General features: G+C 37.6%; 1 protein-coding gene across 1 annotated transcript in view; it reads left to right on the top strand.

The window, feature by feature from the left end:
- Positions 1–23,732, top strand: part of LOC147857773 (ABC transporter A family member 8-like) — a 32,528-nt gene that overhangs the window by 2,089 nt on the left and 6,707 nt on the right. Inside the window, exons 2-15 of the mRNA XM_087327142.1 lie at positions 1,446–1,827; positions 1,924–2,003; positions 2,135–2,240; positions 6,138–6,257; positions 6,366–6,490; positions 8,147–8,305; positions 11,327–11,489; positions 12,943–13,068; positions 20,869–20,952; positions 22,105–22,448; positions 22,544–22,744; positions 22,826–22,935; positions 23,010–23,094; positions 23,207–23,335. Coding sequence (XP_087183268.1) covers positions 1,446–1,827; positions 1,924–2,003; positions 2,135–2,240; positions 6,138–6,257; positions 6,366–6,490; positions 8,147–8,305; positions 11,327–11,489; positions 12,943–13,068; positions 20,869–20,952; positions 22,105–22,448; positions 22,544–22,744; positions 22,826–22,935; positions 23,010–23,094; positions 23,207–23,335 — 2,214 coding nt within the window. The remainder of the gene's footprint in view (positions 1–1,445; positions 1,828–1,923; positions 2,004–2,134; positions 2,241–6,137; positions 6,258–6,365; positions 6,491–8,146; positions 8,306–11,326; positions 11,490–12,942; positions 13,069–20,868; positions 20,953–22,104; positions 22,449–22,543; positions 22,745–22,825; positions 22,936–23,009; positions 23,095–23,206; positions 23,336–23,732) is intronic.

Below are 23,732 nucleotides of genomic sequence, written 5' to 3'. Positions count from 1 at the left end.
TGTAACTCAGATTGTGGCTGTTCCTTTTTATTATGAAAGGGAGGTCAGTCAAGGAAATGTATTCTATACACACAGCAAGGGGTTGTAATGCCATTTCCTTGTTTTGTGTAACTGGTACATGGAACCCCAATAACCGAAGCAACAATTAAGGAATTCACTCTGCTTTCACTTATCCTAGGGCTACTAGCTGGATTATTTGCTCGTGATTAGTTTGTAGCAGATATGGAAGGAAAGAAAAATGCATTATTCTATATAAGTTGTAGAGAATGGTTTAAACCTATCTTGTGGCGTTCCAGGAACCCTCTCAAAAGATTTCCAATGTTCAGAAATCTGTTGAACCAGAAATTAATCCAATCAAAGTCCTTCCTTCTCTTTTTCGACTGAACCCAATTACTATTTGGATATAATCTATGCATGTTGTTCCTCCAAATCTACAAGAATAGGGGTGTTTTATAGCTTAAACCTCTGAATGAAAGTCATTTGAAATCGAATAAATTCCTATGGAAGTATTGCATGAAAATGCCTGGTTACCCAAGGGTAGATGCTTCAATTTCTATTAATAGGTACTTATGATTGATAAGTATTATCTGAATTCAAAAATTTCTATAATATAATCCTCCTCCATTTGATACTTGCAGCGTGGCATTTGTGGAGACATTCTTGTGTTGAGCTCTTATCCTTTTCCATTATAGTCACAGTGATGACCATTTTCCAGCTTCCTTTCAGCTATTTTGTTTCTTCCATCCCCTTGTTTGAGCTCCTAATGTGATTAGACAAAAAAAATTGAGTAGCTGTCTCATTGATAATATCCTGTATATAATAATTGACCTCTTGCCAATTAGTGATAAGCTTTTGTTATCCTTGAACTCTGCAATCATCTACTATGTCTAGAAATCGAAAACTCTCAGAAAAGAGCAAAGAAACATCTATGGATCATGTATTACATTGCATCTCTATACCTACACCATGCATCACCTTTTTGAATACTTCTGCTATGTTTTTATGACCAAATCTTATGAGGGAACCAAGTAGTTCTGTAACTTGTTATGTCACATAGGGCAAAATAACACGCTAATAGTACATATTTGGTACATATGATTAATTGCATGTATGATCAGCGGGTTAATCCTGGTTATATTAATAGTATTTATTTGATACGTGACTAATGATTGCTAATTCCCCTTCTAGAACTGAAAATAATTGCAAGTTCCCTAATTTTGGAACACATTAATGGGTCTTCTCTACTTTTGGGCTGACAGTTTAAATAATGTTCTTGTGATTATTTGGTATATTTAAAATTTAATAAAGTATGTAAGAGTTATGCCCCCTTCTAGGCAAAATTTTGTTTCTTGCGTTATTTTAGTTATGTTTGAATTTTGAAGCTTCAAAAGAATGTTTTAAGAGTCTAATGAAACACCTGTTATTACTTGTTTTTCTTGACACAGAAACGTAAGATGGCCACAAATATATGCTTGATCGGTTTTCCGGTAATATTATGTACACTGCTTGTCATATTCCAAGTAATCATAAACAAAGCTCTGAATGGGCCTAATCATCAATGTGGCTGCTCTTGCGTGCCCACAAATGATACAAGTGTGTGCAAAGACATGTGTGGTATAGAGTATTCAACTCCATCACAGGCAATTTTTTGTGCTATTCCAAAGCCACCACATTGGCCAGCAGTGCTTCAAGTTCCATCATTTCCATATAGGGCAGTTGATGAACATATTGATGAGTTTCCAGGCTTGCCAGATATTTCATGTCGGTGGTGGGGAACTTGTCCCACCAGCTTCCTTTACACTGGCACAAATCAGTCTATTGGTGATGGTATTACTTTCATTCAACTTATCAATAAATCTCAAACTAATGTTTGAGATATTTTCTTGAGATTAATAATGAATGTGAGTCTCTTCGCCTTTGCAGGGATTGTATCTGGTTTCTTTTCAACCCCATCTTCATTAAACACTTCAGATTTGCTATTGACATTGGCTGAGCTAGTACCAGTAAGAAATCATTTCATCTCTAAATCAAAATGAGGCTATGCAATCATTTATCTTTTCAAGAATAACATACATGTTTCCAACCTCTTTTTGTTGTTCAAGGGTCGCTATACTAACAACCTTGCAGCATCTAGGGAACTCGTTATGGTATACCTTCAAGCAACTTCCTAGAGACAGCATTTTATAATGGTCGCGAAATATATATCTTACAACCCAGCTGCTCAAGCCTTACTTATTCTTGTAAGATTTTCTTGGGATTCTCTTTTGGAATCCATTTTAATAAACTTTTCTCTTCCTTGCATTTTGTTGAAGGAAAGATGTATTAATGTTTCTAAATGACCCCAATTGCCTCTGAGACCTTTCAACGATTTAAAACTATTTATGTGAACTCATCAATGCAAGTAGCAAAACCAAAATGCTTTTTTACTCTTATCTTCCTAAAAAAACTTTCTCTCCCATTCTTTGTTTGGGACACAGATTAAATGTTACAAGATTTGGGAACTCCAGATGATAATCAAAATTCCCTACAATTGATTGTTACTGGTTGATACCATTATATTTATATATTCATCTTTTTCATTATATCTCCAAAGTAGAAATTCTGCTGCTGTGTGGATTCACTTTCTTTCAGGGAGAATGCTTGTAAGAAACATGCACTTTGATATGTATTATGTACGTTAAGATTATTATGTTTTGTAGTAAAACAAGGCTGTATGTTAACTCTGTAGTATATCATTCAGCATGAGGGAGTATACCACCTAGCAATGTCTCGAAGGAACTAATTGAAGAAAGACGAGTGCCCTAGGGAAACGAGGAAATCCTTGGTGCTTTCGTTTCTCTGCATATACCTAGGAGTAACATTTACAGGGCCTAGGTTCTCCGTACGGGAGGCTGCTTGTGCCTGACTTTCTCGCGGATATGCAGCACTTGGTGCTCTCGAGAGACAATGTGCACATTTGCAGTTCCAAGAGTCACGAACTAAGTTGTGGTTATTTGATACACATCACACCAACTCTTCTCTATGGCGTAGATATGTGGGGACCGAGTCTTAAAAAGGCAAATCATTGGAAAGATTTAGAGAGACTGCTAGTGTCAATGATTGCCCGCATGATAAGGAGCAAAGCATTGGTGCCCCATGATATAATTTGGGCAGAGATGGGAGCAGCACCAATAATCACCGATGCATTGTTCCGATCAGTGACATGTATCCAACATCTTTGGGAGCTCCCGAAACGAAGGTACCCAAGGTTGGCACTTATGTCATCAAGACAACTGGCTGAAAATGGAGATTCATTGTTGGTATGCTGAAATGCAGCAATGGTTCGAGTCACATGGCATGAATATAAATGTATTACCCCCATTCGAATATAGCTTGGACTCTCCCCATCTAAATATGACCAAAGTGGATAAGAATAGAGTGATTCGAACTGATATTATTAACTTGGAAAACATGATAACATGGATCAGTCCCATAATTTCACTTGGTACGAAGATGGCCCACTGTAAGACACACTTCTTACACACATTGGAGGATGAACCAATCATTAGGCCACCTTATATGGACATCCATCTATCCTATGCACGACACAGTGTGATAGGGCAGCAAGCGGACATCCTCACATCAGTTAAAGATTGAGGTAGGCAGATTACATGAATACCTCTAGAAGAAAGAATTTGCCAATTGTGTCATCAAGGAGTGGAATCTGGAGAACACTATGTTTGTCATTGTAGTGTCTTTTATGAAATTAGAGGGAGATACCATTGCCTCTTTAAACAAGGCTTTGGCTTGCTATGCAAGGTGATGGAATACGAGGACCAACAATGCCTAGGACTTTTCTTGGTAGAAGTCAAGAGACATGGGGAAAAGTTGTTGAAGGACAATAATACAACCATGGAAGCTCATCGACAAAGAACAATCACAACTTTCTTTAGCCCCATCACTCCTACTAATGCTACAAGTCAATCAAGGGACACACAAATAGGCTCCCTACCAAGACAGAACAAAGGGGTTACAATAGACAATATATCAGATTGCATTTGGGAACATTGGCAGACTGTGTCGGCCATGATCCTACTTGGGGTATGTGTGAGGATCTTGTGCCTGCGGTTCACTGCCTTTGGCTCTCTTTGCATGCTCATGATAGGTGGTGTGGTATGAGTCTATTTCTTTCACGTGCTGGCTAGCAAACTGCTTATATTTCTCTGGGATCAGTACTTTTGATATTCTTGACGCACACCTCTAGAATTATTCTTTGTTACATTTAGAAGAGCTGTTGCTCTCACATTCTTGATGTTGAGATGCATTTCTATCTTGGTCCCTGTAGCCATTTCCTTGCGCGTCTCATTCATACATTCCATAGTCAGTGTTAATAAGTATTTCTGTTCACAATTGTCTTAAGAACTTTTTATTTCTCCAATTTGAACCAGCCTATGTGGGAGATAATCTGAAGAAAAAAATCATATCTCATTTGAGCACACATAAACTCACATCTATGGTCAAATAACTATGGGATTTATTATATTTGGAATACACTAGGTCAAATCACTTGGTAGGAAGATGGACCCCTCCCTATAAGACACTTTTTACACACATTGAAGGATGGGTTCATTGTCAAGCCATATTATATGGACATACATCTATCCTAATAGCTGCATAGTGTGATAGGGCAGTTGCGAACTTTATCACATTAGTTAGAGATTGAGATAGGTAGATATGCATGAACATCCATAGAAGAGAGAATTTACCATTTGTGTTAGCAGGGAGTGAAATTTGAAGAACACTATGTTTATTGCTGTAGTGTTTTTTATGAAATAAGAGGGAGATATCATTGCCTCGTTAATCAAGGCTTTGGCTTAATACGCAAGGTATTGTAATATGAGGACCAATGTGCTTGAGTTTTTCTTGCTACGACACAGGGAAAAGTTGTTGGAAAATAATACAGCCACACAAGCTCATTAAAAAAAGGCAATCACAACTTTCTTTAGCCCATCACTCTTACTCATGCTACAAGTCAATCGAGGGCTACACAAATGGGTTCCCAAACAGGACAGCAAAGGGGTTACAATTGATTGGGCAATAACAATTTTCTGTCCGTGTAGGCCCCGGCCTTGTGGACCATGATCTTATCACCTGTCATTGACGGATAAAAGCCATTATCTCCTGCCATCTAAGGTGCTTCCCTCGCTTTGGAGACCCCTGTTATAGCTAGGGCCGGACAATGGCCTAACACAGAGTGTCCCCTTGAGACACTTCACCAAAGGGGTGTTGCGGTGAGATAAATTTAGACCGACTATTAATGGAACCCTAATTGGTTACTAAGCGGCAAGATCATTAGTCACAATACACGCGTAGGATAACTTACACTTAGCACAGAACGGTAATTAACAATGATTAAGATACAGAACAACAACACTCTATTAATTATCCGCTAATGATTACAATTTAACCAGGCCCTTTTATAGGTCTCCGGCTCTAGGTACAAACCAGTGCCAACCGGCAACCGGCTACGAACCGGTCCGGATCCGGATCAGCATACCGATTCCGGGTCCGTCCGTTCGCTTCTCAAATCATAATAATTCTATATATATATATATAATCAGCTCCCCGTTATTAATTATCCCCCGTTTCCCATTCTGGACTTCCCTTGCCGGCCGGCTAACAACCCCTCAATTCTAGATCAACCAATGCTTAAGATATTTCAAAGAAAAACATTACAATATATCTGACTTGAGAATCTTACATATACTGATCACAAGATTCTTTAGTCACGTTTTATCTTATTTAATTTTTTACTTGCTAGTGTTTATATTGGTTTACTTAGTAACATTTTTTTTTGTTGCTCTCAAAGATGAGACAACAGTTAAGATGTAATCTTTCATTTGGTCATATAGGCCATTTTGGTCTCTTAAAAGATGTCAATATATCTTTCTTTCATCAATCTTCAGGAGGGGAAAGCATTGTAAGATGCATCTTTTCTTGGTTCTAATTGCCTCTTAGAGATGTCAATATATCTTTTGCTTAGTCAACCACAATTGAAATCTTTAATTTGGAGATTTGGTGGATGCAATTTTTTTTATATAATCGTAATTAATCCATCAGAAAAAGAAATACTCGGATTACATTATATACTATCTCAGATTACAGTTGTGTGGAAACATTGTTGTTGTGGCGTGACAACTCAACTAGCATAAATCGAGAGCTTTACCAAGGATATTTCAATGGAAATCCAGCAAACATGATCAATGAAATAACAGCAGGTATACCTTGTTGACCCCACAGCTCTGGAAAAAAATTAGTGAACCAAGAATGAAGCTTTACTTATTTAAATCATAAAATAAAGCTTTTGGACATTTAAATTGGAACAGCATATGACTTTGGAAGTACTTCCTTGCAAAATTTTGATGTGACAATATGGTATAATGACACAAAAAGAAGTTCTTCTATAAATAGACCACCTGGATTGCTTCGATTACCCCGATCTATGAATCTGGTATGCTCTTGATCTGTGTTTTTTGATGTTTCTGAGGTAGTCTAATATATTGACGTGTCATCGAGATAAACTCTGTTTGCAGAACTGCATGTGAAACTTTGGGAAGATCTCCAAGGAATAAATAGCCTTGAAGGTTATGGGTTCCTATAGCCCTGCTATATAGGGAAAGATATCTGAGACATTCCATTCGAAGTGGATCATATTTTAAACAATGCAATTTGTATATGGTGGTTGAGGAGATTATTCATAAAATGTGAACATATTTTACAAATATCATGATGCATCTAGTATAGCATACACCAGACTTCCTCTTAATAGGCCAAGACTTTTAGTAGCCATGTGAAAACTTTTGATCAAAGCCCTGCTATATAGGGAAAGATATCTGAGACATTCCATTCGAAGTGGATCATATTTTAAACTATGCAATTTGTATATGGTGGTTGAGGAGATTATTCATAAAGTGTGAACATATTTTACAAATATCATGATGCATCTAGTATAGCATACACCAGACTTCCTCTTAATAGGCCAATACTTTTAGTAGCCATGTGAAAACTTTTGATCATTGGCATGTAGGTAGCTACTCTTGACAGTTGCTCCAAATATTGAGCTGTTAGTTGGATGATGCAATGGTTTTGAATAATTAAGAGTAGCAAAACAACACATAATGTACTTGGAATTGTAAGTAAGATATTCAGAACATCAATCACTATATTGAGGAGAGAATATTCTAAAACTTTCAATTCAAATGATGATATCCAGCATGTTTGGATGTCATAATTTGAGTTTACAGGCACAGCTTATGAGGAACTTGACCTATCTGACCAATCCTGTGGTATCAGTCATACTCATTGTCACTCGTGATCTTGATATCATTGGTAGTTTTTATCTAGAATAGAAAAAAGAAGAAAATAAAACTTCATCATGATAATCCCGAATCAGCTCATATCACATTGATGAAATCATCAAAATTCTCCTTCCAACAGCAAAAACCAACATTTTAAGGATCTCCATGCATTTTTCTTTATTTTATGCTCATGAACTTTTTATGGATGAACTAGCATATTTGATCTGTTTCCAGTAGTTTAATGATAGCTTCTATGTAGAATAGAAGAAGAAAATATCTTCATCATGCTAATTCTGAATCGGGTCATATAGCATGTGGATGAATTCAGTAAAAATCACCTTCTAATAGCTGAAACTAACATTTTAATTAGCTCCATGCATTTTCTTTATTTTATGATTTTGGACTTCTTATGGTTAAAATAGCATATTTGATCTGTTTTCAATATTTTAATGATATTATCAACCATAAATCAGAAAGAAATATAATGTAGCTTTTAATAATACTTGTACCATTTATACTTAATAATTTCTTAAAAGTTGACTCCCATACCTTCTAATAAACCTAATGCACATGAATTGCTAATCTTTCTGAATGTGAAAAGTTGATATGTGAACACATCCACGGAACATTTTAGTATGCATTATCCTGCTCATATTTCTATCGTGGTGATCTAATTCCTGAGTTATGTATATGCTGAACTTTTTGACGAATAGAAAAGATCTATGCGAAACCTATTAATTCATTCGTTATTTTTCATTATGTGGCTACTTTTTATCCTAAGGAGTATATTTTTATTTTCTTGATCCTAGGTGTCTCAGGCATATTTACGTCTGATTCTTGGGTCAAGTGCACAGCTTCCCTTGTGGTTTATTTCAGAAATGCCTAAATTAACTACACATATTATGTTAGACTTTTCATCATTACTTGGTCCATTGTTCTTCATGTGGGTGATACAGCTACTGTATCCTGTAAGTTTTTCTTCTGTACAATTCCTCAGCTCATTTTTTTTCTAATAATGAACATATGATTAGCTTAAGAGAATATCTGGTACCTTAGGAAGTTTTACTATTTAGTTATATTTCAATTTGTTCTCAAATACGGGACATTTTAGGGTGTACTATTTGGTCTTCTAGGCCATTTTGGCGTCTTTAAATATGTGCATGTCTACCATGTATCTGTGATCCTTGTCATTGACAAATGAAGCCATTATCACCTGACACCGAAGGTGCTTCCCTTACTTTGGAGATCTTTTGAAGGCAGAAATTTATCTAACCTTAGAATATGAGTGCTTGGTGAACAATATTCTCAGGTAACTTAAGCAATTCTACTAATTTAGTTATTGTTGTTTCTCAAGATGAGACAACATTTTAAGATGTAATCTCCCATTTTGGTTTCATAGGCCATTTTAACCTATGTTAACATATCTTTCTTTCTCTGAAGTGTTTATAACAATTTGGAAAAGCCCAAGGTGAGCATTTTGTCTGTGCCCCTGCCTCAATGGTTTGACTTCTAGCATTCGTTCTTGTATATGTGAAGGTTTCCTACTAGTTGGAGAACATATCATTGTACTAATCATCAAGAGCAGAGATCCTGTGATACCTAGCCACTATAGGACAAATTTGATTGGCCATTCATTACTTGGCCAAACTATATGGCTCAATTTTAGAGACAGGATTGAGTGTATGGGCAGAGAGAAATGGTGTCCATTCACCGTGTTAGGAAGGTTTCCAAAAGGGTTCACCACTATGGACCACATCTTGATCTTTCAAGACCATGTTGAGGAAGGAAGAGCCCAAAAGAGAGAATCTATTGCCACTTTTTGGATTTTCAGGAACCCCTTCATATTGTATCATGTGCTGGGCTCATCCAACAGCTAGGAGCCCTTTGAGTTCCTATATATATGCTATGGAAAATATATGCACTATATGTATGTGTTTGGGAAAGTGGCACTTCTAATGGGTTGTCAAAGGTTGTGGCTAGCATGATTGGTGTGAAACAAGGATGTCCATTGTCTTGGTTTTTATATAGATAAGGTATCAAATTACATCGAGAGATTGGGTGCTGCAGGAGAATGTGTGGGTGGAGATAGCCATACGGATGCTACTATATGCTGATGACATTGTGTTGAATTTTGACTCTTTGGAGAGACTAAAAAGACATGGAATGCTCTATTGTTGTTTTGTATAAATTAGCATTGTCTGTAAACCTTGATTAAAGTAACGGGATGATATTTAACACCACCAAGCATGGGCAACAAGATCAGAACTAGAATACTTATTTGGGAGTATCATTCACAGGGTTACATTCATACCTAGGAGTATCATTCAGAGGGCCTTGGTTTTACCTACAGGAGGATGTCTGTGTTTGAATCTCTCGTGTATATGCACCCTGAAAGACAATGTGCACATAGTCAGTTCTGAGAACTGTGAACAAAATTGTGGTTGTTTGATACGAATGACTACATCTCCTTTAGGGTGTAGAAATTTGGGGATTGAGCATTCGTGAGCACATAATTGGAGAGATTACGAATGAGCTTTACATTTGATGGCTGCCTACATAATAAGGAACAAAACATCTCTTCTGTGTACAATGGGTTTAGGTGACACTGAGAGCTCATGTATAAAAGGCACAAATGTGGTGGGAGCAAGAATATAATCCACTACGTTAGTGACATGCATATGTGGAAATCAAGTAAAAACATGACCTCATGAATATCTTTCTAGCCTGTTCAAAATGGCTAATCCGTGTGTAGATAACATTTCTAAAGATATCTTCCATACTCTGTAAGTTTTCAGAATCCGTGGATCGCCAACTCAAGCCCAACTCTACTGAGTCAAATTCTTGCAACATCTCAGATGTAACAAGGAGTGGAATCTGAATTTTCCAATTGTCATCAAGAAGTAGAATATGAAGAACACTATGTTTGTCACTGTAGTGTCTTTTATGAAATCACCTCTTTCAACAAGGCTTTGGCTCACCACCCAAGGTAATGGAATATGAGGACCAACGGTACCTAGGAGTTTTCTTGGTAAAACTCAAGTGACATAGGGAAAAGTTGTTGAAGGACAATAGTACAGCCACACAAACTTATCCACAAAGAACAATCACAACTTTCTTTAGCCCCATCACTCCTACTAATGCTACTAGTCAATCAAGGGATACACAAATGGGCTCCCGACTAGGACATAACAAAGGGGTTACAATAGATTGGGGAATAGCAATTTTTTGTGCATGTAGGCCCCGACGTCATGGACCACGACCTCAGCACCCTTGTCATCGACAGATAAAGGTCATTATCTCCCGCCATAACAGGTGCTTCCCTCACTTCGGAGACCTCTCCATTTTGGATCGACCTATGCTAGAGATATTTTGAAGACAAAACTTAGAATATATCTAACTTGAGAATCTCACATGTGGGGAATAGCAATTTTTTGTGCATGTAGGCCTCGGCGTCATGGACCACGACCTTAGCACCCTTGTCATCGACAAATAAAGGCCATTATCTCCCACCATAACAGGTGCTTCCCTCGCTTCGGAGACCTCTCCGTTTTTGGGTTGACCTATGCTAGAGATCTTTTGAAGACAAAAGTTAGAATATATCTAACTTGAGAATCTCACATGTGCCGAAAACCAGATTTTTTCGTATCTTTTTATCTTATTTACTTTTATATTTACTGAGTAATATTTATTTTATTTTGATTTGTTGTTCTCAAAGACGAGACAACAGTTAAGATGTAATCTCTTGTTTGGTCTTATAGGCCATTTGACCTCTTAAAAGACGTTAATATATCTTTCTTTCTTTCTTTCTTCTTTGGAGATGCAAATGGGTGCTTCAGATCTTTTCTATACAGGATTACAGTAGCGATGAGGGCCAACACCAATTGTATAGAGTAGCTATTGAAAATAAAGAACATTGTCAAAGTGTGTCATTGTTTATGCTTGGAATAGATATAATTTGTGTAATAAAGAAAATTTGGTGATTGTCTTAGGTGATTATTGCAACTCTCGTGTATGAAAAGCAACAAAAGCTCAGAATAATGATGAAGATGCATGGGCTTGAAGATGGAGCATATTGGCTGATAACTTACTTTTTCTTTCTGTTAATCTCAGTAGTTTATATGATATGTTTCATGATATTTGGTTCTCTGATTGGTAAACCAACTGCAAACCTACTTATGTTTCTTTGTTCTATAACAATCTGATCAGAAATGTGAAATGTAGGTATACATCCATGCAGTATCTGCTGGAACTAGAGCACTGACACAAAATCGTCTCAATTTATCTAATGGGTTCTGTGTTTGGCACAATGTAGCCCATGATTTATAGGGTCTAGCTACTTCAGTACCCTCATTCTGCTCAGTATTGTTTATGAAAAACATAGATGCTAATGTAGATACATCTTTAGGGCCCTATCCGTTGATATCTCAGATACCCGACTATCGAAGTTTACAGTTAGTGTGAATGTATCTGTAGTTGAAGTAAATGGGGAAATCTCTTTGCCACAGCTGTAATGATCCCCTGTGATGATAATGCGTTCCTCTCAAAGGATCTGCTATACACATACACACACCCAACTTCACAATTGTTTTGAGAGGACAGATAGCATGTTTATTCACAGCAGAATAACTTTTTGAAGTTTGTTATTGGTATTTCTGTTTGTGAATTGATACATGTGAAGGTGGATATTATATTTGTGTATATGAGGATTCGGATTTAGAAATTCTGGACTATGTACTAAGATTATTGAAGAATCTAGATTACAATTTATTGAGTATAGTTATGGATTTTGATTAAAGAACTTGCATTATGGTAAGGGTTTCTCATTAAGAAAATCAGGGATCATGAAGTCTAGGGTTTTATTTATTGTTCCTGATCTGAGGAATACAACCCAAAAGCAGTGTAGTGATGCTGTCAAGAGCATAGTGTGGCCGGTGACTTTCTAGTGTGGTGGCCATAAAATGACGATGCTTCCCTGTAAGATAGAACACGGACCTTGCGTATTTCTTGTATCTCATGTCATTGCCATGATTGAGTATTAACATACAGACCTAGCCCACCTTTGATTGACCTACCATCGTTGCGAGAATTAGAGGTCAGCATGTGGTTATTAGAATATAGGATACGAAGGGGATAAGTATCCTCAATTCCTCACATAATGAATGGATAGTAGACACGAACTAACCATGGAGCTCATGGATAATACAAAGACTCTTTAGAACTAGACAACCACATTTAGATTATATTTTAACTAAGAATCCTTATTTTGAGGTCATATGAGCTACATATATGGATGATACTGGGAGGTGGGTCATTTTAATTATATTGGAAAAGTTTCCCAAAGGCATCAGCTCAAAACTCTCGTCTATAGTGTATCGTTACATAGATGGATGATTCTTATTCAGTGGCATAATTTGTTTAAAGCATTTTGAATTTCTGTCATCAGATGCCTACATCTGAGCTATATTCAGCAAGAGAAGTTAGACTAGTATGATGTCCTAAACCTCTTATTTTCCTCCTTTTGGGGTTTAAATGAACCCATTAATAGTCTCATGAACCCCCTTATATGTGAAAAAAACTCTTATGTGGATTGTGTTTATGTTTATAGGTCTAAATTTCTTCAAACGAAATTCATATGGCATCCAATGCATATTCTATTTTGTATACATAAATTTACAAATTGCTATGGGATTCCTTTCGTCCATTTTTTTCTCAAAGACATCGTCAGCAACAGGTAAACTGCTCCCTCATTCCTCATTGCAGTTTTACTAGTTTATTGTATGTGTTTATTTTGGTATGTTTATTTTGATTTGTTCTCAAAGACGAGACAACTCTTTAGATATAATCTCTTATTTGGTCTTATAGGCCATTTTGGCCTCTTAAAAGACATTAATATATCTTTTTTTCTTTCTTTCTTTGACATAATAAGCCATGTGAAGAAATCACACTTAGATCTTAAGGATGATATGACACAATACCTTAAGGATGAAATATCCTTAAGTAAGGTTGAGTTAGGAGCTATAAAAGTGGATTTCGAAAAAGGACAAGAAGCAGTGGAAAGATGCATCTCTACAGTGAAAGCCAATGTCACTAAGGAAATGCAAACATGACCAGACATGGCCAAAGATGCCAAAGCTCAAGCTGAGCACGCCCAAAACGAAATTAAAGCAAATGCTCCTTGGATAGAGGTAGTGAAAAAGCAAAAAGGAACATCCATGGATAGGAGGGCAATGATGAATGCTACATTAGAAGAAGAAGCCAAGAGGAAAGCTCATGTGTTGCATGTACGAGTTCTTGGTTGGGCTGAAAAAGGAAGTCCACAAGAAGATGCCAAGAATCTCGGAACAAAGATTGGAGCATTAGATATTCCATTTGCTTTGGCATGGAGGGTGGGAAGAGATGAGTCTAGAGCTAAAGCCCTTATCATCCGTTTCATGGATATTAACAAGAAAACAACTTTCCTCTCTAAAAGAAGGGCACTCAAGGGTGAAAAAATATACTTAGATGACGATCTCACTCCAGCCCAAGTGGCACACCACAAAGAAAACATGCCACGAGTGCTTGATGCAAGAAAGGAAGGAAAATGGGCCGTTTATAGAGATGGCAAGGTCATTATTACAGAGAAGAGGACTGCATGACGATATATCGCCTATGAGACCCTACACATGACCATATAGAATTGCAACGGCTCTCTACGGACAGATGTCAGATATTTTGAAGATACATTGAAAAACACAGATATTGCTATGTATATAGAGACTCGCCAATGCATGGCTAGCAAACTCCCCGAGGTACAAGGATATAACTGGGAGTCAATATGTCGCCCTTAACCTCGAGCACAAGGAAGCACTAGAGGTTCGGGAGGAGTGGCTGTGCTATACACAAAAGAGCTTCATAAAAGGAGCTCCATGATAGAGTGCATGTTATCCATAAGGATGTAGATGCACACTACATGTGGATACGAATAAAAAGAGGGGATCTTAGGGAGTTATATATTGCAATTTGCTACTTTCCACTTGCCTACTCAAGGTTTTCACCTCTAGGTGAATCACCATATCTACCACTATATGATGATAATACTATTAGGAGATAATACACGAACCAAGGATGAACAACCAACTATGTTTAACACCAACGAGGCAGTTTATGGAGACGTTATGGCAGAAGAGGTTGGTCTAAAGCGACAAGCTCAATATATGAGTGCTATAACTGAATATGGAAAACACTTTCTAGCCTTGGGATTTGTGATATATAATGGCTTGGCACAATGGCTTGGATCAAATGCTTTGACATGTTGGAACCCAAAAGGGGGTGCAAGCACAGTCGATTATCTAATGGGATCTCCATCTCTTATACTTGAAATAACAGTGTTCACAATATTGGGTAGACCTATTGGCTTGGCAGCAGATCATGCATATCTACGCTTCAAGGTAAAGGATGGATGCACAAAGGATGTATATGCTAAGGAGATGGGCTGGCTAAGTATCTATTTACTCGCGAGACAATTGATGTGTATAGTTGTAGTGTATACAATGGCATGCTAGATTTGGATCCTTTCGCACCCCTTAAAGAGGTTACCCAAGGATTGTCCAAATCATTGCATAAAGCGGCTACAAATGCCTTCCCTCACACATCGGCCAATCCCCCCAAACTTGGTAGAGTAATACAAAATAGTTGGTATGATAAGGAATGTCGTGATACAAGGAGATGCTTGCAACGTGATGTAACACGGGGCATTTATACACACAACCAAGCGAGAGCAACCTTCCAACGCTACTATCTCATAAGGAAGAAGAAGAGATTGTATTTGGCCAAATTTGAAGATCATTTGTATCACTTGTTTCTAGGACAGGAGAGTAAAAGAGCATGGAAAATGTTTAATGAGAGGCAACCCACCACACAATTAACCTCACCATAGGTGTGGCATGAATATGCAAAGGTTCTATATGATATCCCGGGGCAACCTCCTCTTCCCCACCCGAATGCCTCACGCCACATGAATCAACCTTCTTTACACCACAAAATGTAAGAAATGCCATTGATCAGCTACAATTTGGGAAGACCCAAGATCATGATGGATTGGTGGGTGAGCACTTTATCTATGCCCGTGACACCTTGCTCCCATTGCTAGCACACATCTTTAATAGAGCCATTTGTGAAGGTTTCCCTACTAGATGGACTCAGCATACCATTGTGCCAATCCTCAAGAGTGGAGACCCCATGATGCCAAGCAACTATAGGACAATCATGATTGGCCATTACTTGTCTAAACTATATGGGTTGATTCTAGAATTAGAATTGAGTATATGGGCAGAGCATAATGGCTGCCGTTCAGTTGGACAGGCAGGCTTTCGGAAAGGGGTTCACAACTTTGGATCACATATTCAACCTCTGGGCCCTTATTGAGGAGGGAAGAGGCCACAATAAGAGGATTTATTGCTGCTTTGTGGATTTCCGAAAAGCCTTTGACACTGTGCCATGTGCTCGGCTTATGCAACGGCTAGAAGCCCTTGGTGTTCCTGCATATATCCAACGGGGAATCTATGCACTCTATGAATCCGTGTCAGGAAAAGTGCGGTCTTCCAAGGGCTTGTCAGAGGTGGTGGCTAGCACAGTTGGAGTGAAGCAAGGATGCCCACTATCCCCCCACTATCCCCACTCTCTTCGGTCTCTATATAGATGAGGTATCACATTACATAGAGAGATTCAAGGGTTCTGGAGCATGCCTAACAGGTATAGCTATACAAATATTACTATATGCTGATGACATTGTGCTGATTTTTGACTCTCCGGAGGGAATACAAAGACATCTAAATGCCTTAAAACTATTTTGTACGGACAAAGGTTTGTCAATCAACATGGACAAAACTAAAGTGATGGTGTTTAACACCACTCAAGCATGGGTAACAAGATCAGAACCAGAATTCTTCTTGGGAGAGGAAAAGGTGGAATACATACGCTCCTACACATACCTAGGAGTAACATTTACAAGACCTAGGTTCTCCTTATAGGAGGTTGCTTGTGCCCGACTTTCTTGTGGATATGCAGCCCTTGGTGCTCTTGAGAGACAATGTGCACATTTGTAGTTCCAAGAGTCACGAACTAAGTTGTGGTTATTTGATACACTTGTCACACCAACTCTTCTCTATGGAGTAGAAACGTGGGGACCGGGTCTTAACAAGGCAAATCATTGGAAAGATTTAGGGAGACCTTTAGTGTCAATGATTGCTCGCATGATAAGGAGCAAAGCATCGGTGCCCCACGATATAATCCGGGTAGAGATGGGTGCAACACCTATAATAACCGAGGCATTGTTCCGATTAGTGACATTTATCCAACGTCTTTGGGAGCTCCCGAAACGAAGGTACCCAAGGTTGGCACTTATGTCATCAAGACAACTGGCTGAAAATGGAGACACTCATTGTTGGTATGCTGAAATGCAGCAATGGTTCGAGTCACATGGCATGAGTATAAATGCACTACCCGCGTTCTTATTTGGTCGTATAGGCCATTTTGACCTCTTAAAAGACGTTAATATATCTTTCTTTTTTTCTTCTTTCTCTTGGTCTTGTTGGGCATTTCCTCTCTTAAGAGATGGTACTATGCCAGTTGCCAATGCGCCCATGTGTAGTAGAGGCACAGAAAATAGTTGGTATGATGAGGAGTGTAGTAATACAAAGAGATGATTCCAAGGAGAAGCAACCTGGGAAATTTCTACACATAAATGGGCACGAGAAACCTGGCCTTACCTCAAGCTTGGCATAATATGCAAGAGTATTGTACCAATTTTCAAGAGTGGAGATCCCATGATCCCTAGCAATTATAGGACCATCATGAGTAGCCATTACCTGGGGGTAGAAGGAAATAGCTGCTGTTCAGCTGGACAGGTACCTTTCCAGAAGGGTTTCACAACTATGGATCACATATTGACCCTTCAAGCCCTTATTGAGGAGCGACAAGCACATAAACAAGAGAATCGATAGTTGCGCAGTGGATTTCAAGATAGCCTTTGATGTTGTACTACATCTTCAGCTCATAATTGGAATAAAATAGGGGTGTACTATAACCTACTCTCGTCACATCAAATTGAGTTAGGAAAATATGCATATAAATTTATGGAAGAATTGATCTACCAATTTGGCTGTTGGGGGTGGAATTGGAAGAACATCATCTGCCATTGTGCCATTTTTTATGAATCAAGAGGGAGATACCAACACCTTTTCAAACAATTCTTTGGCCCATTAGACAAGGTAATGGAATACAAAGACCAATGCTGCTTGGGATAGTTTCTGCTGGAACTCAAGAGACATAACTTGCACCGTAAGTTGCTGAAGAACAACAATACAACCATAACTCATCAACAAAGAACCATTGTGGCTGTTTTTTAGCTCCATCACACCTTACGCTACAACTCAATCAAGGGCCACACAATTGGTGTCTCTACTAGGACACATGAAGGGGTTATAGTAGATTGTGCAATAATAATGTGTTGTGCACATGGAACCTGAACATTTGATTCATGGTTTTGTTACCCTTGTTATTAATAAGTAAAGAGTATCTTCACTTGGAACTGAAGGTACTTCTCTCTGAAGATCTCTGTGAAAGCTATGATGATATATTAAGAGCGGGTGATGACTTGAGTGTCATACTAAAGACAACATGTAGAACGATGATCTCATATGTGTATGCCTTATTCACACATTGAGACTTGGCGCGCTTCGAAGTATGAATATCCGGACTTAGGAAGGAGTTACACATCAAGAAAACTTTTGTACTTAAGTCCCATGGGTCAATATTGGCCTCTCTATTTACTGTTATTTCTTTTCTTTTCATGTTATTTACTTTTATATTTACTATGTAATATTTATTTTATTTTGATTTGTTCTCAAAGACGAGACAACACTTAAGATGTAATCTCTTAATTGTTCTTATAGGCCATTTTGGCCTCTTAAAATACGTTAATATATCTTTCTTTCTTTCTTTCTTCTATGGATGCTAAAAGCATCTATCTATCCATATGGAAGTGGCCCATATTTAGTTTCACACTGATTTCAGAATCTCAAGTGCTGATTAACTATATTCTTTAGAACATATATCTAATTGTATTTGTTTTGGTTTGTTGCTCTCAATGACTAGGCACCATTTTAAGATGTAATCTCTTGTTTGGTCTCATAGGCCATTTTCGCCTTGTAAAAGATGTTACATATCTTTGTTCCTACACATACCTAGGAGTAACACTTACATGACCTAGGTTTTCCTTAAGGGAGGCTGTTTGTGCCTGACTTTCTTGTGGATATGCTTACCTTGGTGCTCTTGAAAGACAATGTGCATGTTTGCAGTTCCAAGAGCCACAAACTAAGTTGTGGTTACTTGATACACTCGTCACACGAACTCTTCTCTATGAAGTAGAAACGTGGGGACTGAGTCTTAACAAGGCAAATCAGTGGAAAGATTTAGAGAGACCTTTAGTGTCAATGATTGCCCGCATGATAAGGAGCAAATCATTGGTGCCCCATGATATAACACGGCAGAGATGGGAGCGGCACCTATAATCACCGAGGCATTGTTCCGATTAGTCACATGTCTCCAACGTCTTTGGGAGCTCTCAAAACGAAGGTACCCAAGGTTGGCACTTATGTCATCAAGACAACTGGCTGAAAATGGAGACACTCATTGTTGGTATGCGGAAATGTAGCAATGGTTCGAGTCACATGGCATGAGTATAAATGCATTACCCCCGTTCCAATATAGCTTGGACTCTCCCCATCTAAATATGACCAAAGTGGATAAGAATAGAGTGATTTGAACTGATATTATTAACTTGGAAAACATGATAACATGGATCAGCCCCATAATTTCACTTGGTACAAAGATGTTGCACTATAAGACACACTTCTTACACACATTGGAGGATGAACCAATCATCAGTGGATGTTGCACTATAAGACACACTTCTTACACACATTGGAGGATGAACCAATCATTAGGCCACCTTATATGGACATCCATCTATCCTATGCACGACGCAGTGTGATAGGGCAGCAAGCGGACATCCTCACATCAGTTAGAGATTGAGGTAGGCAGATTTACACGAATACCTCTAGAAGAAAGAATTTGCCAATTGTGTTATCAAGGAGTGGAATTTGGAGAACACTATGTTTGTCATTGTAGTGTCTTTAATGAAATTAGAGGGAGATACCATTGCCTCTTTAAACAAGGCTTTGGCTCGCTACACAAGGTAATGGAATATGAGGACCAACGGTGCCTAGGACTTTTCTTGGTAGAACAATAATACAGGGTAATCAAGAGACATAGGGAAAAGTTGTTGAAGAACAACAATACGGCCACACAAGCTCATCCACAAAGGACAATCACAACTTTCTTTAGCCCCATCACTCCTACTAATGCTACAAGTCAATCAAGGGATTCACAAATGGGCTCCCGACCAGGACATAACAAATGGGTTACAATAGATCGGGCATTAGCAATTTGTCGTGCACGTAGGCCCTGGCCCCATGGACCACGACCTCAGCACCGTTGTCATCGACAGATAAAGGCCATTATCTCCCGCCATCGCAGGTGCTTCCCTCGCTTCGGAGACCCCTCCATTTTGGATCGACCTATGCTAGAGATCTTTTGAAGATAAAAGTTACAATTTATCTAACTTGAGAATCTCACATGTGCCAAAAACCAGATTCGCTCATCTCTTTTTATCTTATTTACTTTTATATTTTACTGAGTGATATTTATTTTATTTTGATTTGTTGTTTTCAAAGACGAGACAACATTGAAGATGTAGTCTCTTGTTTGGGCTTATAGGCCATTTTGGCCTCTTAAGAGATGTTATATATCTCACATGTGCCAAAAACTAGATTCCCTCGTTTCTTTTCTTTTCATCTTATATTTACTGTTAATATTTATTTTATTTTGACTTGTTCTCAAAGACGAGACAACACTTAAGATGTAATATCTTATTTGGTCTTATAGGCCATTTTGGCGTCTTAAAAGAGATTAATATATCTTTCTTTCTTTCTTTCTTCTTTGATCTTTATATAGATGAGGTATTTAATTACATATAGAAATTGGGTGGTTCAGAAACATGCTTAACAATAGTAGTCATACTGATATTTCTATATGCTGATGACTCAATGTTGATCTCCGGCTCTGGAGAGGAACTAAACAATACATCTAAATGGCTTAAGTTCAATTTTTATCGACAAAGATTTGTCAATCAACCTTGAGAGTACTGATTTGATAATGTATAACTCCATTCAAGCATCACTAACAAGATTAGAACCAGAATTATTCTTGGGAGAGGTGTTACATCTGTTTAGTAATTTACCTGTTTACTTATATGTGCTATATGTATGTATATATGTGTGTATTTAGGCGAACAGGAACATATAGGCAGACTAAGAGAAATAAGAGCTTCATATATCCATATCTATGTTTTCACTTGTGTGATATTATATGCTGGAAACTATTCATATTTATTTAGCTATCTGAAATTAACTGTTCTTATGTTTCTTTTCAGTTGTCGGTTATCAATATGTGTTTGGATTTGGTCTTCTTGGTGCCTTTCTTTTTCAGTCATTTGTTGAGGAAGATAATTTTCCCAGTATGTAAGCTTCTATTGTCTGAATCTTTTGTGATGACTGGATTGCATGTTGCACAAGTACATAGTAAAAATCAAGATGCAAATATTTAATCTAACATATATGTCAAGAAGATGTTGCAACTCTAAGAAATTTTCCTGAACCCGTGCTCGAATGTTTCTGGTTCTGGATTCCAGTTATGACTAGGAAAATTACAGTGCTGTTATTTAATATCTACTGGCTGTTCCTGGTATGGGTAACCATTCCCTGAGGTCTAGGATGCATATCCTATATCATTTTCCTGTAAGCCTAAATTTGTGGGTTCTAAGTGAGCTCTCCTGCGGAACAAAATTAAACACATGCAAGAGTATTGCAGTGCAGTGCCAACTAGTCTTTTTATGAATGATACAGTACTGAACTACTCAAAGGAAACATATAATGAAGCCCTTTACCATTTTAGAGATCAGAGGTATTATTGCAGTTGTAGACTCTAGATTAGGATATGTTTTATGTGACCAAATTTTTGAGAGCACATTCTCCAAACCATAGCAGAGGATAGAAAAGATTTCACTGAGAAAGTACGCACTCTTGTTGGAGAGGTATTATCAAATCTATTTGGTGATCTCTAAGATATGTATAATGGGGAGAAGTGAAAACTGCATCCTTATCAACCTCTGCTGCTTGCATCATGTAATTTATGAGGTAGTTTGTGAAAGGATTTCTTCAAAAATTGGACAATAAAAAGTGAGGGTATAATCCTCTGGACAAATAATCACTGCATTTTTCAATGTTAGAAATGCGCCTAGCAATCAGTATATCAGTGGAATGTCAAGCAGTTGCACATCATCCATTTTAAAACTGTATTTAAGTTGTATGTTTAGCTCTCCAAACCTGTTTTCACCTATTACCCTGGACAAGTTGAGAAGCAGAAAAATGAATCTTCTGTATTTAATATTCCTATGATGAGCTTTGATTCTTTCAAATAGGTGTTCTCCTAGCAACAAATAAATGGCTTGATTGTGAAGCATTCTTTTTCAAGACATTGATATTGAATTGAGTTGGTCAAGGGGTTATCAATGAATTATATTGAAGTGATTTGTGTGTGTTCCTTAATTTGAAGTGGTAATAACTCCCTGCTGAAATCACTGAATGTCACGTCTTGTTTTCTCTTGCAGAACAAGTGTTATTTCTTATGGAGCTTCTTCCAGGATTTGCTTTATATCGCGGCCTGTATGAATTTTCACAGTATTCTATTACAGGCTATAATCAAGGCACAAAAGGTATGCAGTGGAAGAATCTGAGGGATCCTGAAAATGGAGTATGCCAAGTCATTACAATAATGCTGACAGAGTGGATTCTTATCATGCCACTTTCATATTACTTGGACCGATTGATCAATTCCAGAAACTTCAGCTATATAAAAGGATTTCTACATAGAATTCAAGAAAATGGGAAATTTCCTGCAGATGGTGTAGTACATTTAGATTTGCATATAGAGACTTCTGATGTATCAAATGAAGTGAGTATCATCATAACGGGTATCATTTTTATAGCCTTGTCATATTGAACACAGTACATTCTAGATGTAATGCAAAATTTTTGTTTTCTTCTCAGAGAATTCTTGTTCAAGAAGCTGTGAATGCTGAAATATTGAATTATGCAATTGTTTGTGACAATCTATGGAAAACTTACTCTGGGAAAAATGGAGAAAAATCAAAGGATGCAGTTCAAGGGCTTTCTATAGCAATTCCACGAGGTCAATGCTTTGGTATGCTTGGACCTAACGGTGCTGGAAAGACATCAACCATAAACATGGTAGCGTGTTTGAGTTCATTAATTCTATTTTTTAAAGGTTTTCATGGTCTGATAATTTTTTTTTAAAGTTGTGCATTACAGATGATTGGGCTATCAATTCCTTCTTCAGGAACGGCATATGTTGAAGGGTTAGATATCAGGAAGGATATGGATCAAATTCACTTATATATGGGTGTTTGTCCACAGTTTGAGTAAGATTTCGTTTTACCAATCTCTGTAATGGAACTTTTTCTATGCTAGCACTTCATATCCTACATGTTTGCAGGTTGTTGTGGGAATCACTTACAGGTCGGGAACATTTGCTCTTCTATGGTAGACTTAAAAATTTGAATGGAAATGTGCTTGAAGATGTAAGTAAATTTGTCATGGATTAACAAATGCCTTCTATTATTTTATATTGTGAAATGCACATAAACACATGCACACCACAATATGCTAATGTATTTTTTTATGATTTAACAGGCTGTTGTTAATGCTCTGAGGAGTGTCAACCTGTTAAATGGAGGTTTTGGTGATAGACTAGTTGCAACATATAGTGGTGGTATGAAGCGGAGGCTTAGTGTTGCAATATCCCTAGTGGGAAATCCAAAAGTAAGTATATTATCGTACTTATCCAAAACTCTACACATACATTTATGCATAATTATAAGCCAATTGAAAAGCAATAGGTATAATTCTGAATCCCTACCTATTGTAGTGCTGTACATATAAATAATGAAACGAGATTCAAAGAGATTCTCATTGTACTGAAGCAAGTATTGAGTGGGATGTAAAATTCTGATACTTTAGATGTTCATGTGGCTCAATCTATTAATGACTCATAACTCAAAAATAAATTTTAACAAATCTCCCATTTTATGAGCCCTATTGTCCACACTACATGAGTTCTGTAGATACTTATTGATTTAGAAAGAAAGAAAGAAAGAAAGAAAGAAAGAAAGAAAGAAAGAAAGAAATATTAACGTCTTTTAAGAGGCCAAAATGGCCT

Source organism: Azolla caroliniana, unplaced genomic scaffold, assembly GCF_043228905.1.
Source record: "Azolla caroliniana isolate FFs.n. ecotype wild unplaced genomic scaffold, voAzoCaro1.0.p SCAF_11, whole genome shotgun sequence".
In the NCBI taxonomy this organism is placed as follows: Eukaryota; Viridiplantae; Streptophyta; class Polypodiopsida; order Salviniales; family Salviniaceae; genus Azolla; species Azolla caroliniana.
Note: the sequence above shows the minus strand (reverse complement) of the source record. Positions and strands in the feature narration are given on the sequence as shown.